Source organism: Podarcis erhardii, assembly GCF_964252035.2.
Source record: "Podarcis erhardii genome assembly, chromosome: 12".
Classification (NCBI taxonomy): Eukaryota; Metazoa; Chordata; class Lepidosauria; order Squamata; family Lacertidae; genus Podarcis; species Podarcis erhardii.
In genome coordinates, this window is record NC_138513.1 from 2,802,828 (window position 1) to 2,817,838 (window position 15,011).

At 49.9% G+C, this 15,011-nt stretch overlaps 1 protein-coding gene across 1 annotated transcript in view; it reads left to right on the plus strand.

The window, feature by feature from the left end:
• Positions 1 to 15,011, plus strand: part of LOC309325974 (EH domain-containing protein 3) — a 34,796-nt gene that overhangs the window by 15,016 nt on the left and 4,769 nt on the right. Inside the window, exons 2-4 of the mRNA XM_081834416.1 lie at positions 3,945 to 4,121; positions 6,045 to 6,142; positions 13,295 to 13,707. Coding sequence (XP_081690542.1) covers positions 3,945 to 4,121; positions 6,045 to 6,142; positions 13,295 to 13,707 — 688 coding nt within the window. The remainder of the gene's footprint in view (positions 1 to 3,944; positions 4,122 to 6,044; positions 6,143 to 13,294; positions 13,708 to 15,011) is intronic.

Below are 15,011 nucleotides of genomic sequence, written 5' to 3' on the forward strand. Positions count from 1 at the left end.
GCGGATTAGCGCTATTAGCGGTTTAGCAGCTTTTAGCGGATCAGCTGATAAGCGGCTTAGCGGCTTAGGGAAAGGGGGGGGAAACCCGCAGGAACTCGCAAGACATTTCGTCTTGCGAAGCAAGCCCATAGGGAAATTCGTTTTGCGAAGCGCCTCCAAAACGCCTCCAAAACGTCTTGCAAGGCGTTCGTCTTGCGGGGCACCACTGTACTATCGATATATCATTTTCATAACATTTTCTTTAATTGTGGCGCACCAGGAAATGCAGTCTCAGCAGCCCGGAGCAGTTGGCTCTGGCTGGATTCAGGAGCTGCTCAGAATTCCCCATATGATGGTGGCGCAGGGGCTCTAGGATGCCGCTTCCGGGCTGCCTCCACCTTCCCTGAGCCCAGCAACTAAGTTGTGAAGGGAGGCTTCACGCTGCCTATCAGAGCTTGCATGCAAGCAGGAAGGGGCAGGGATCTGTCAGTTAGGCAACGGGAAACGATGCCTTATGAGGAACGGCTAAGGGAGCTGGGCATGTTTAGCCTGGAGAAGAGGAGGTTAAGGGGTGATATGATAGCCATGTTCAAATATATAAAAGGATGTCCCATAGAGGAGGGAGAAAGGTTGTTTTCTGCTGCTCCAGAGAAGCGGACACGGAGCAATGGCTCCAAACTACAAGAAAGAAGATTCCACCTAAACATTAGGAAGAACTTCCTGACAGTAGGAGCTGTTTGACAGTGGAATTTGCTGCCAAGGAGTGTGGTGGAGTCTCCTTCTTTGGAGGTCTTTAAGCAGAGGCTTGACAACCATATGTCAGGAGTGCTCTGATGGTGTTTCCTGCTTGGCAGGGGGTTGGACTCGATGGCCCTTGTGGTCTCTTCCAACTCTAGGATTCTGTGATTCTAAGCCTCCCTTCCCAGCTGACAGACCCCCGCCCCCTCCTGTTTGTACGCAAGTAGGAATGGAATTGGGGCTGCTCCGATGGGAAAGGGGGCATCGCGCTGCCCGAGCCTCGCCGCTGCTGCCACTCTCGGCCCTCCTTCTCCGCCTTCCATGCCTGACACACCGCACACTGCTTCCCCCCCACCACCGAAGAGCCAGCAAATCAGGGGCTGCCCAGGCTCATGGAGAAAGGAGATAGAAGCCTCGGAGGAAGGGGAAATGTGGCGGTTGAGGTCAAGGCAGCGGCCGCCCCTCTGCCACCGCCACCGCTGCAACATCAACGTCCAGAACGTAGTATTTATTCACCGTATTTTCCGCTCTATAAGACGCACCAGTCCACAAGACGCACCTAATTTTTGGAGGAGGAAAACAAGAAAAAAAATATTCTGAATCTCAGAAGCCAGAACAGCAAAAGGGATTGCTGCACAGTGAAAGCAGCAATCCCTCTTGCTGTTCTGGCTTCTGGGATAGCTGCGCAGCCTGCATTCGCTCCATAAGACGAACACACATTTCCCCTTACTTTTTAGGAGAGAAAAGTGAGTCTTATAGAGCAAAAAAGTATTTAATTTGAAGTGTCCCCGGATTCATTGAAAAAAATCTGGTAACCTTACTATATGTGGCCCTTTGGCTGCTTATGTTTTCTCGCTGGCTGGTCTAAAACAGTCTTCACGGGCAGACCCACGTAGCGTGCGTTGCAGTAGTCTAACTTGGACGTTGCCTGTTCCGTTTGACCAGGCTGAATTCAAAGTACCTTCTGTCGTCATCGCTGCCTATAACAGTACGCAGAATATTACAGTGGTGCCTGGCAAGACGAAAAGAATCCGTTCCGCGAGTCTCTTCGTCTTGCGTTTTTTTGTCTTGCGAAGCAACCCTATTAGCGGATTAGCGCTATTAGCGGCAAAGCGGCTTAGCGGCTTAGAAAAAGGGGGGGGAGCGAAAAAAATCGCAAGACTCGCCAGATGTTTTCTTCTTGCGAAGCAAGCTCATAGGGAAATTTGTCTTGCGAAGCGCCTCGAAAAACGGAAAACCCTTTCGTCTAGCGGGTTTTTTCGTCTTGCGAGGCGTTCGTCTTGCGGGGCACCACTGTACACTTGCCGGCATGTGATTCTTCCACCAGTTGTGAGTACATCCTCTTTTCACTGCTGTGTTTTCTAAGCCTTTACACAGGTATAGATTGTGGCTCACAAGAAATTCCTTGTCTCTCTCTTTCTGCATCCCCCTCCCCCTTCAGCCATCACCCTAGGACAATGAAATCCTTGTTCTTTTGAGATCTTGGATACAAATTGCTCAGGTCTCCTTGGGTAGGGGGTGTAAATGATACTGTCCAGGTGTGTTTTTTCCGCTGCACCTGCATAGGCTGGCTGCAGGTTTTGTATTTTGTGCATCAAATGTCCAGCTTTCGCTCATATTTCCTGGTCCGCTTATCCTGGGGGCTTGGGAAGGGGGTTTTGGCACTGTGTACGACAGCATGTCGTTGATGCAAAAATAGTTCGTTGCTGGTGGATAGCTCTAGGCAGTGGTGTAGCGTGGGTTGTCAGCACCCGGGGCAAGGCAAGTAATTTGCGCCCCCTAACCCATGGATTTGCGCCCCCTAACCCGTGGATTTGCGCCCCCTAACCCGTGGATTTGCGCCCCCTAACCCTAACCCCCAGATGTTGCGGCCGGCCCCCCCTGCACCCCCCACGCTACGCCACTGGCCCTAGGGCCAGATTTAGGTTTGATGAGGCCCTAAGCTACCGAAGGTGATGGGGCCCTATATATGTCCAGCTGTCCTTTGTCAACAACAAATTGTCACTGTTTTTTTGTATTACAGTGGTACCTCAGGTTACAGACGCTTCAGGCTACAGACTCCGCTAACCCAGAAATAGTACCTCGGGTTAAGAACTTTGCTTCAGGATGAGAACAGAAATCGTGCTCTGGCGGGGCAGCGGGAGGCCCCATTAGCTAAAGTGATGCTTCAGGTTAAAGAACAGTTTCAGGTTAAGAACGGACCTCCGGAACGAATTAAGTACTTAACCTGAGGTACCACTGTACATGAAATCAATCAGTAGCCGTAAGACTCATACCCTTAGTCTATGCTGCCTAATCATCAGTCTACAAGCACTCTTTAATATTAGATAACAGCAGCGGTAGGCATCTTAAGGTCTACCGTCCCTCAGACCATGTGGTGGGCCGGACTATATTTTGAACAAAATATATGAATGAATTCCTATCCCCCACCAATAACCCAGAGATGCATTTTAAATAAAAGCACACATTCCACTCATGTAAAAACACCAGGCAGGCCCCACAAATAACTCAGAGATGCTTTTTAAATTGAAGGGCTACTCATGTAAAAATATGCTGATTCCCAGACAGTCCGTGGGTCAGATTTAGACGTTGATTGGGCCGGATCTGGCCCCCAGGCCTTAGTTTGCCTACCCATGATTAAAACAAACCAAGGTTTGTAAGCCGACAGCAAACCATAGCTTCAAATGGTGTGTTGTTGGCAGTAACGAAACCATAATACATGTGATAAAATAAATCACAATTTAATAAACCAAAAAGGTAAAGGTACCCCTGACCATTAGGTCCAGTTGTGGACGACTCTGGGGTTGCGATGCTCATCTCGCTTTACTGGCTGAGGGAGCCAACGTTTGTCCACAGTTTTTCTATGTCATGAGGTCAGCATGACTAAGCCGCTTCTGGTGAACCAGAGCAGCGCACGGAAACGCCGCTTACCTTCCCGCTGGAGTGGTACCTATTTATCTATTTGCACTTTGACATGCTTTCGAACTGCTAGGTTGGCAGGAGCAGGGACTGAGCAATGGGAGCTCACCCCGTCGTGGGGATTCGAACCACCGACCTTCTGATTGGCAAGCCCTAGGCTCTGTGGTTGCCATTTCATATGTCTTAGGAGCTGCCTGCTAAAGGAGGCATCGCCTAGCATCAGATTTGCAACTAGCGGCCACCCTCTGAGCGTTCAGCATCTTAAGTGGAACCAGTGACACATCTCATGCTTTTATGTCTGTTCCTAGGTACCTCCTTGAGCAAGAATTCCCCGGAATGAGGATCGGTCCAGAGCCCACGACGGACTCCTTCATTGCCGTGATGCAGGGCGATGTGGAAGGCATAATTCCCGGGAATGCGCTGGTGGTAGATCCCAAGAAGCCTTTCAGGAAACTGAACGCCTTTGGCAATGCCTTCTTGAACAGGTCAGTGAGGAGCGCTCTGCTCTCAAGATAGATAAAACTTTATTCGCATTAGCCAATGGCCATAGCAGCAGTAAATGCCGACGTGTGTTTTAATCAAGTTTTTAGTTTATCTTTGATTCTAACAGTTTGTGTGTGTGTGTGCTGTTTTGAGGCAGGTGCCAAAAGGAACAATGTTTTTTGTGCGTGCCTTTGTCCCTGGCCAAATTTGCCTCCTGACTTTCCTGGCATTTACTTAGCCCCAGTGCTCTCTCAGATGCTAACTAGCAGTTCGGACTCCTGCCGGGGCAAAGGCTTAAAAGCAGGACAAACAAACCCTTGTGGCGAAACCCTAAATTTAACACATGAAAACATTTTTCTCGGCGGCTGCCTTTTAACTGTCGGAAGAGGGTGCAGAGAGTGGTGGAAGACAACTCTTAGCAGGGGGGCCTAGATCTGATTTATTGTTTGCACAGCTAAATAATCAAGAACATTTCCTTCCAAAACATCAGGGCCAAATCCAGGAGGCTGGTATTAAAGGGAAAGAGATATTCTGCTGTCATACGGGGCCGGCCATGGTGGTGTTCGCCATGTAGAGCATTAAATGAGTACTGGTTGCTGGGTTTTGATTTCAGGATGAATTTTTCTGTTTGAATTTCATTATTTTTCTTTGCTGGATTAATACCCCAACTTTTTCTCCAATGAGCTCAAGGTGGCATGTTGTTGTTGTTGTTGTTTAGTCATTTAGTCATGTCCGCCTCTTGGTGACCCCCTGGACCAGAGCACGCCAGGCACTCCTGTCTTCCACTGCCTCCCGCAGCTTAGTCAAACTCATGCTGGTAGCTTCGAGAACACTGTCCCACCATCTCGTCCTCTGTCGTCCCCTCCTCCTTGTGCCCTCCATCTTTCCCAACACCACGGTCTTCTCCAGGGAGTCTTCTCTTCTCATGAGGTGGCCAAAGTATTGGAGCCTCAGCTTCAGGATCTGAGCACTCAGGGCTGATTTCCTTCAGAATGGATAGGTTTGATCTTCTTGCAGTCCATGGGACTCTCAAGAGTCTCCTCCAGCACCAGAATTCAAAAGCATCCATTTTTCGGCGATCTTTATGGTCCTTCTTTATGGTCCAGCTCTCACTTCCATACATCACTACTGGGAAAACCATAGCTTGAACTATACAGACCTTCTGTCACCATCTGCAGTGATCATGGAGCCCAAGAAAGTAAAATCTCTCACTGCCTCCATTTCTTCCCCTTCTATTTGCCAGGAGGTGATGGGACCAGTGGCCATGAGCTGCTTTTTTAATTCCCAACAACAAGACTGTGAGGTAGGCTAGGCAGAAAGACAGACAGGCCCAAGGTCACTCAGGGAGCTTTGTGACCAGGTGGAGATTCGAACCCGGGTTTCCTAGGTCCTAATCTGACAATCTAGCCACTGGGCCACACTGGCTCCATTGGGCTTGTTTTTATGGAGGATCAGAAGCTCGGCGGTTTGAGTCCCCGCGTCGGGGTGAGCTCCCGTTGCTCAGTCCCTGCTCCTGCCAACCTAGCAGTTCGAAAGCACGTCAAAGTGCAAGTAGATAAATAGGTACCACTCCGGCGGGAAGGTAAATAGTGTTTCTGTGCTCTGCTCTGGTTTGCCAGAAGCGGCTTAGTCATGCTGGCCACATGACCCGGAAAAACTGTCTGCGGATGCAGACAAACGCTGGTTCTCTCGGTCTGTAAAGTGAGATGAGCGCCGCAACCCCAGAGTCGTTCGCGGCTGGACTTAACTGTCAGGGGTCCCTTTACCTTTACCCTTTAGTCTTCATCACATGGAATGCATTTCAGTGGAGAACTTCAGAGGAAAAGCAGTGGGCCAAGGCTTAATTCACACCCGAAATATTGTCCACATTCTGTCCCTTGTATTACTTCATTGTGACATTTTTCTTCTGCCTTTCCACCCCTTAGATTCGTTTGTGCGCAGCTGCCAAATCCAGTTCTGGAGAGCATCAGTGTGATTGACACCCCTGGGATCCTTTCCGGGGAGAAGCAGAGAATCAGCCGAGGTAAAGTGAAAGGAGCAGCTTCTGTGGAAGGGACTGTCATTGCTGAGGAGTAAAAGCTTAAGCATGTTGCAGACTTCCCAAACGATAGACCAGAGGCAATTGGTAACTTCATCCAGCAGAGCTCTACTGCTACTGAAGGCAAATCCAGTATACAGTAGAACCTCGGTTTACCTTACCCTCGGGTAACGTAAGCTTCGGGTTGCGAAAGCGGCAAACCCGGAAGTATTTTTCCGGGTTTCGCTTCTCGCTCATGTGCAGAACAGGCACCTCCAGTTGCGGAAACCTCGGGATCCCTTCCGGAGCTCCGGAACGGATCCCGTCCTTGACTAGAGGTCCCACTGTAATGGTCACAAATCCAATACCTTCAGGATTGGCCCTGTCCAAGAGAAATCCAGTTGCAGCAGACTTAACTTAAACTTACAATTACTTGTAATAAGTCTAAACCATAGGTAGGCAAACTAAGTCCCGGGGGCTGGAGGATCCGGCCCAATTGCCTTCTAAATCTGGCCCATGGACGGTCCAGGAATCAGCGTGTTTTTACATGAGTGGAATGTGTGCTTATATTTAAAATGCATCTCTGGGTTATTTGTGGGGCCTGCCTGGTGTTTTTACATGAGTAGAGTGTGTGTTTTTATTTAAAATGCATCTCTGGGTATTTGTGGGGCATAGAAATTCTTTCATCTCCCCCCCCCCCAAAAAAAATATAGTCTGGCCCCCCACAAGGTCTGAGGGACAGTGGACCGGCCCCCTGCTGAAAAGGTTTGCTGACCCCTGGTCTAAACATTAACACGAAGCATACTATGTACAGAACACCACACCAGAAGGGTGAAACTCTGGCTCCTTCTGGCCTCACTAATATGACCTTGACAGAAATATAACAGAGCCAGTTTACTCCAGCTGTACTCAACTTCTCTGAAGGAATAACCCAAACATCATGAACCTTCTGCTTCTTTCACACAGAGAAACTTCCAGCACCCTCTTGAATTAATCAGAACAGGGAAAAACTCTACACATCAGATCAATACTTTCTGCACTAAGAAATCCAAACTGACAGGGTCCATTTCCTCTCTGGGACGTAACTTAAATCTTGTTTCAAACTTTCTAAACTCACCAGCCCAGAAGGTATTGCTCAGCATCGTCTTTTAATGATTCCCAGTCTTCACAGGATTGGCTTTGGGGTGTACTTTTGGACTAACGATTAAGTTCGATCCCAGAGCAGGGAGATCGGGATAGCATGCCGGATTTTACTGCTCTTTTGTGGCTGTTTGAACCCCTGGCTAAGTTTCACTCCAATGCCAGGGGTGCCAGGGGTGCGTTCTCCTCGGCTATTTAAAAGAAAAAAACGTTTTCTATAAATAGCCATCGCCCGTGTTGGTTCGGCTATAAATAGGCTCCTCTCTCGGGGTCTATCGATAATTGCCTCGGCCGCTGACACCCTTGATATTTCTCACTTTGTTGGCCTGGATTTCTCTTTCCAAATGTCCCTTTTCTGTGCTCATTAGTGAGCTGGGCCTGTGTGTGAAACGAGGCTTGACCCATTTTGCCGAGTCCTCCTGACCTTTCCAGTCGTCCTTGAAGGTGGGAGAGACCGGCAAAGTCTGGAAATTCATCATTCATTCCTCTTTGCGAAGGTCGCCTGTCCCTTCTACGGCCTCTGAACCGCTAACGGACTCTGGAGCAAGAACATTTCTCCTTTTGTGGGATGCGGGGACAGTCTGGGAAAATCTTTTAGCCAACCCAGCTGTCTGTTTGGAGAAGGGCTCCCTGGGAGACCACTTGCTTTGCATGCAGAAGGCAGTAAATCACATAAAGTAAATTATTAGAAAAAAAACAACACAGGATCTGCACAGGAGTGCCAGGCCTAATGAGCACAGCAAATCTTCTTCCATAATATCAATTGTTGTCGTTTAGTCGTGTCCAACTCTTCGTGACCCCCTGGACCAGAGCACGCCAGGCACTCCTGTCTTCCACTGCCTCCCGCTGTTTGATCAAACTCATGCTGGTAGCTTCGAGAACACTGTCCAACCACTTCGTCCTCTGTCGTCCCCTTCTCCTTGTGCCCTCCATCTTTCCCAACATCAGGGTCTTTTCCAGGGAGTCTTCTCTTCTCACGAGGTGGCCCAAGTCTTGGAGCCTCAGCTTCAGGATCTGTCCTTCCAGTGAGCACTCAGGGCTGATTTCCTTAAGAATGGAGAGGTTTGATCTTCTTGCAGTCCATGGGACTCTCAAGAGTCTCCTCCAGCACCATAATTCAAAAACATCATTTCTTTGGTGATCAGCCTTCTTTGTGGTCCAGCTCTCACTTCCATACATCATGACAGGGAAAACCATAGCTTGAACTATACAGACCTTTGTTGGCAAGGTGATGTCTCTGCTTTTTAAGATGCTGTCTAGGTTTGTCATTGCTTTTCTCCCAAGAAGCAGGCATCTTTTAATTTTGTGACTACTATCACTATCTGCAGTGATCATGGAGCCCAAGAAAGTAAAATCTCTTACTGCCTCCATTTCTTCCCCTTCTATTTGCCAGGAGATGATGGGCCCAGTGGCCATGATCTCCGTTTTTTTGATGTTGAGCTTCAAGCCATATTTTGCGCTCTCCTCTTTCAGACCCATTACAGTAATCTAATAAAAGCCACATTATCACAATACTGACTTACAATACAATTAAAAGAGCCAGTTATTAAAAGTCCAAATTAAACTATTTTAGGTGAGTTCCTGTGTGCTGGATTTCAGGGTGCCAAATTCTTATTTCTTTCTGCTTCTGTAATCTTGATTAATCCAATTACAACAGTTCTGATCTTGCTCCTTCGTTCAGCAGCCACTGGTTTCTTGACTTTCGTTTGTAATTACACATTTAATGAATTTTATTTCTGCAAGAGGAGCCTGCATCCTATAAAATTTCCTGTGTGAGGTGTTTATTTTCCATTTGTTTCTTCTTTCTTCTCTCTCTGCTCTCAAGGGCTGAAATTTCGGCTGCATCACACATGCCATCTTTGTCATTATGGCAACAGCAAATTCTGCTGTGCGGGCGTGGGGGGTGAGCACTCTGCACATGCTCAGGTGCTCACTCACTAAATGACTGTGTGGAGGAGATCTCGGATGCAACTAGCAGCAGAAAAGCTCAGTTCTGGCTGGGAGGGACTGATGGGAGCAGTAGTCGAAAAACACCTGGAGGGCACCAGGTTGGCAAAGGCCTGAGTTAGTGAGTCTTAATGTTAGTATTGCTAGGGACGCGGGTGGCATTGTGGGTTAAACCACGGAGCCAGGGACTTGCCGATCAGAAGGTCGGCAGTTCGAATCCCCAAACCGGGGTGAGCTCCCGTTGCTCGGTCCCTGCTCCTGGCAACCTAGCAGTTCGAAAGCACGTCAAAGTGCAAGTAGATAAATAGGTACCACTCCAGCGGGAAGGTAAATGGCGTTTCTGTGCGCTGCTCTGGTTCGCCAGAAGCGGCTTAGTCCTGCTGGCCACATGACCCAGAAGCTGTACGCCGGCTCCCTCGGCCAATAAAGCGAGATGAGCGCCGCAACCCCAGAGTCGGCCACGACTGGACCTAATGGTCAGGGTTCCCTTTACCTTTACCTTTAATGTTAGTATTGTTCCTGCTCAGCAGCCTTTCTCAACCGGTGGCTCCCCAGATGTTGTTGGACTACACTTCCCATCACCCCTAGCTAGCAAGGCCCAGAGCTCAGGGATGATGGGAGTTGTAGTCCAACAACATCTGGGGAGCCACAAGTTGAGAACCGCTGCAATACACATTGTCCGTCTCCTTATGTAAACCGTTTAACTGGTCAGTTCTTGGAACAATTAAGAATGGGAGTGGTGCTTTTGCTAAGCGCTGACTTAGCCTTGCCAGAAAACTTTTCCAAGAAGCCTGTTTGATCAGCGGCAGGTGCCAACGCTGAGATCACTTTTAGCAAGTTTGCCTTTTAAGCGTCGCTATACGAAGAAATGAGAAAATCTGAAATTGTTGACGGACCCAGTATGGTTGCAAAACCAACAAATTATTGAGGGTCAAGACTGGAATATTTTGGAGAGAGAGAGAGAGAGAGAGACTTAATTTCCCTTTCTTAATAAATTGTTCAGAATCCTGAAGCATTAATCATTCCAGTTCTTTTCGGAATGATTTTTACGGGGCCTCTTCCAACTCTACAGTTCTTATTATTCCATATGTATCCAGCTGCAGCGATTGAGCCAGAATGACCCCCTCCTGTGCAGCAACGTAGAGAGATCTGAATCTGGGTCGTACAACGAGCCCTTGAGCGAGACTCGAACCCGGGACGTGCCCTGCGCTGCTTTGTCTTAATGCAATTGTTAGTTCTGGAAGCCTGACACAGTGGCGTAGCGTGGGGGGTGCAGGGGGTGCCGGCCGCACCGGGCGCAACATCTGGGGGGGCGCACTCGCCGCCTCCAGAGTCGCCGAAGAGCCTCGGGGCTCAGCTCCTTTGGGAGGAGGGGTCGGGCTGGGCGACCAGGGGGAGCAGCAGGCGCCAGCAAGGAGGTCCGGAGCCGGAGCCTGGCCAGGATCGCCCGCGGGACGGGGCGCAAGAGGGAGGGGAGAGGCGAGCCTGTCCCCCCCCCCCCGCGAGGACTGCTGCGAAGAGGCGGGAGGGAGAGGAGGCCCCTTGGGAGGAGCGGGCAGGTGCTGGGGCGGCAGCGCCGGGCAGGGGCCGAGGGGTGGGCGCCCCCCTGCACGGGCATCGCCTCGCCGCCGCCGCGGGCTTGGCTGGGCCGCCGGCCGAGGGGAAGCGCCAAACAAGGCCAGGATCCAGGCCCGCCCCGCTCTCCTTATTTGGCGCCCGTTTCCGGCTCCCGGGTGGCCTCCTCCCACCCGCTCTCGCTATCAGTGGAAAGAGAGACGGAGGCGCAGTGGAACCCGCAGCCTTGGCAGGTGCCGCCCGCCCGGCCGGGGGAGGGGAGCGCGGAGGAGCCCCGCGGGGCCTGGGCCCGGCCAGCCGAGCCTCCCGAATTGCGCCCCGCAGCCAGGATCTTGTGGCGAGGAAGGAGCCCAGTCTGCGCCCTCCTTCCCCACAGAGCTGCAGAGGGAAATCAAGGTTCTCCTGCTAGTTTCTCTTCTTCTCTCCCCCCCACTGCGTTGCAACCGTGCCCCCCCTCTCGGTGCACATAGCACGATTGCAATCTCTCTCCCCCCCCCAAGTTAAACTAATGGATCAAGCCAGTGCCAAAGATTTGTAGAACTGTGAATACCCCAGCCCAGGCAGCAGCCAGAAGCTGGCAGCGGCGGCAGGTTAGGGGTTAGGGGCGCAAATTACTTGCCTTGCCCCGGGTTAGGGGGCGCAAATTACTTGCCTTGCCCCGGGTGCTGACAACCCACGCTACGCCGCTGGCCTGACATGCAAGCATCTCTTCTCCCTTTGGCTGAGAAAAGCAGGGCAGATGTAAGGCTGTGAAAAGCCGCTTGTGCAATTTTCCTTTGGGATTTGCTGCAGCCAGAGTATTCCCGCTGTGTCCTTTTCTGCTGTTTCTTAAGTTTTTCCTTTGGAGAAATAAGAAGCAGCTCTCGCCCTGGAGCGGCCGTTCCTGGCTAGGCGGAACATTCATAATTTTGCACCTTTATATACAGTGATACCTTGGTTCTCAAACACCTTGGTTGTCAAACACCTTGGTTCTCAAACACCTTGGTGCTCAAACAACTTGGAACCCAAACACTGCAAACCCAGAAGTAAGTGTTCTAGTTTGCAGACTTTTTCAGAAGCCGAACGTGCTCCGTTTTGTGTTAACACTTCCAATTTGAGTGCCACACTTTAGTTTTAAGTGTTACGCTGCAGCCTGTCTATTTTTGCTATTTATTTTGCGTTTTTGTGGCTCTTTTTTTTCCTTTTTGTGTGGAACCCAGTTCAGCTACTGATTGATTGTGTGACTGCAGTATGTTGTTTATTGCTTTCGTTTTATGGATCAGTGGTCTCGTTAGATAGTAAAATTCATGTTAAATTGCTATTTTCGGGGTCGTTTTTAAAAGTCTGGAACGGATTAATCCATTTTGCATTGCTTTCTATGGGAGAGCGTGCTTTGGTTTTGGAACGGTAGTCTCGTAATCTGGGGAACCGGGTTCACGTCTCCGCTCCTCCACATGCAGCTGCTGGGTGACCTTGGGCCAGTCACACTTCTCTGAAGTCTCTCAGCCCCACTCACCTCAGAGTGTTTGTTGTGGGGGAGGAAGGGAATGGAGAATGTTAGCCGCTTTGAGGCTCCTTCGGGTAGTGATAAAGCGGGATACCAAATCCAAACTTTGCTGCTGCTTCTTCCCTGTGGCCCTGAACCTCCAAGATGTTTTTGTTTCAAGACCGTAAGGTCCTCTGTGGGACATTAATTAAACATTAAAAACTTCTCCAAACAGGGCTGCCTTCAGATGTCTTCTAAAAATCTTGTAGTGGTTTTTCTCTTTGACATCTGGTGGGAGGGCATTCCACAGGGCAGGTGCCACCACCAAGAAGGCCCTCTGCCTGGTTCCCTGCAACTTGGCTTATTGCAGTAAGGGAACCCCCAGAAGGCCCTCGGCGCTGGACCTCAGTGTCCGGGCAGAACGATGGGGGTGGAGACGCTCATTCAGGCTGAGGCCGTTTAGGGCTTTCAAGGTCAGCACCAATACTTTGAATTGTGCTTGGAAACGTACTGGGAGACACTGTAGGTCTTTCTAGTCCAACCCCCTGCAATGTAGGAATATGTATGGTAAAGGTAAAGGGACCCCTGACCATTAGGTCTAGTCGTGGCCGACTCTGGGGTTGTGGCGTTCATCTCGCTTTACTGGCCGTGGGAGCCGGCGTACAGCTTCTGGGTCATGTGGCCAGCAGGACTAAGCTGCTTCTGGCGAACCAGAGCAGCGCATGCAAACGCCGTTTACCTTCCCACTGGAGTGGTACCTATTTATCTACTTGCACTTTGACGTGCTTTTGAACTGCTAGGTTGGCAGGAGCTGGGACCGAGCAACGGGAGCTCACCCTGTCGTGGGGATTCGAACCACCGGCCTTCTCATCAGCAAGCCCTAGGCTCTGTGGTTTAACCCACAGCGCCACCCGCGTCCCCGTAGGAATATGTAGCTGCCCCTTATTACATGGATGGGCTTTGAGCTCCACAACCAACGGAGCCATCCCTGGTGTTCTGACGGGACTCCCCTCTCTCCTTCCCCGACGTAGGCTACGACTTTGCTGCCGTCCTGGAGTGGTTTGCCGAGCGGGTGGACCGCATCATCCTCCTCTTCGACGCCCACAAGCTGGACATCTCGGACGAGTTCTCCGAGGTCATCAAAGCCCTGAAGAACCACGAGGACAAGATGAGGGTGGTGCTCAACAAGGCCGACCAGATCGAGACCCAGCAGCTGATGAGGGTCTACGGCGCGCTCATGTGGTCGCTGGGGAAGATCGTCAACACGCCCGAGGTGATCAGGGTCTACATCGGCTCCTTCTGGTCTCACCCGCTCCTCATCCCCGATAACCGCAAGCTTTTTGAAGCAGAGGAACAGGACCTCTTCAGGGATATCCAAAGCCTGCCCCGAAACGCAGCCCTTCGGAAACTGAACGACCTCATTAAGCGGGCGAGGCTAGCCAAGGTGAATGTCTGTCTGTCTGTTTGTCTCTCTCCCCAGTGGCCTATTCCTTTTTTTAAAAAAAAAAATAATATTCAAAATTATAACTACTTATTATCCAAAAACTTATCATCCTTATCCCCCCCCATCTGGTCACACCACAATAATGATTTCAAAATACTGGTTTGGTTTTTTTAATAGCAGTGAGAGTTCTGTCAATAATGGACTGTTAATACACTAACCTTTTAATATATATATACGGCATATATATATTTTTCCTTCATCCCCCCCCCCCAAAAAAACCCACCCCCCCGACTTCCGTCAGTTTCCAGTCTTTGGTTTCTCTAAGAATGCTGTTTTCTGCATGTTGCACAGTTGTATAGATCCTCAAACTATTTAGCTGATTATTATCAATAAAAGGTTTGTGAATGTTTATTCAAAACCTGCCAAGGAGTCCAGTTCGCTTTGTTGCGTCTTCAGATACTTTGTAAAGGGTTCCCATTCATCCTTAAAGTCACAGTTATCCTTGACTTGTATGTCAGTTTTGACAGTTCTGCATAGTCCATCAATTTTTCTTGCCATGATTCTTTAGTTGGGGTTTCTTCAGTCTTCCATCCTTGTGCTACCAGAACTCTCGCGGCCATTGTCGCGTACATGAAGATGTTTTTCAATCCTGAAGGGATTTTCGGAAGCAGGTGCACAAGGAAAGCTTTTTTCTGCACACTTGGTCAGTCCCAGAGATTAGCCCAGCTTTCCACAAACTTGGGTCCCCCGGCTGCTGTTGAACTACAACTCCCATCTTCCCTAGCTTCCAGGACCCAGTGGTCATTGATGATGGGAGTTGTAGTCCGGCAGCAGCCGGGGGACCCACACTTGAGGAAGCCCTCCTCTAAGCACCACATCACACTGGCTCTGGTTATACAGTGGGACATCGGTTTCCCAACCTAATCCGTTCCGGAAGACCATTCAGCTTCCGAAACGTTTGAAAACCGAGGCGGTCTGCAAATTTACAGAAAAAAATGAGAAAAATTCAGTGGTACCTCAGTGGAAGCCATTCGACTTCCGAGGCACGTTCAAAAACAGAAGCATTTACTTCCAGGGCTTCGGTGTTCGAGTTCCAAAACATTCGTCAACAGAGACGTTCAAAAACTGAGGTACCACTGTAATTTTGCAGTTACAGGCTGCTTTCTACCACTTTTTTCTGTTTGTCCTAGTCATGAAACTCAGGATAGCTTGACCTAAGGGACTGTGCTGCGCTCAAAGCACCCAAGAAATGTCACGACGGAAAAAGTATTTTGAAACAGAGTCTTGCGAGGCATCTGTTTCGT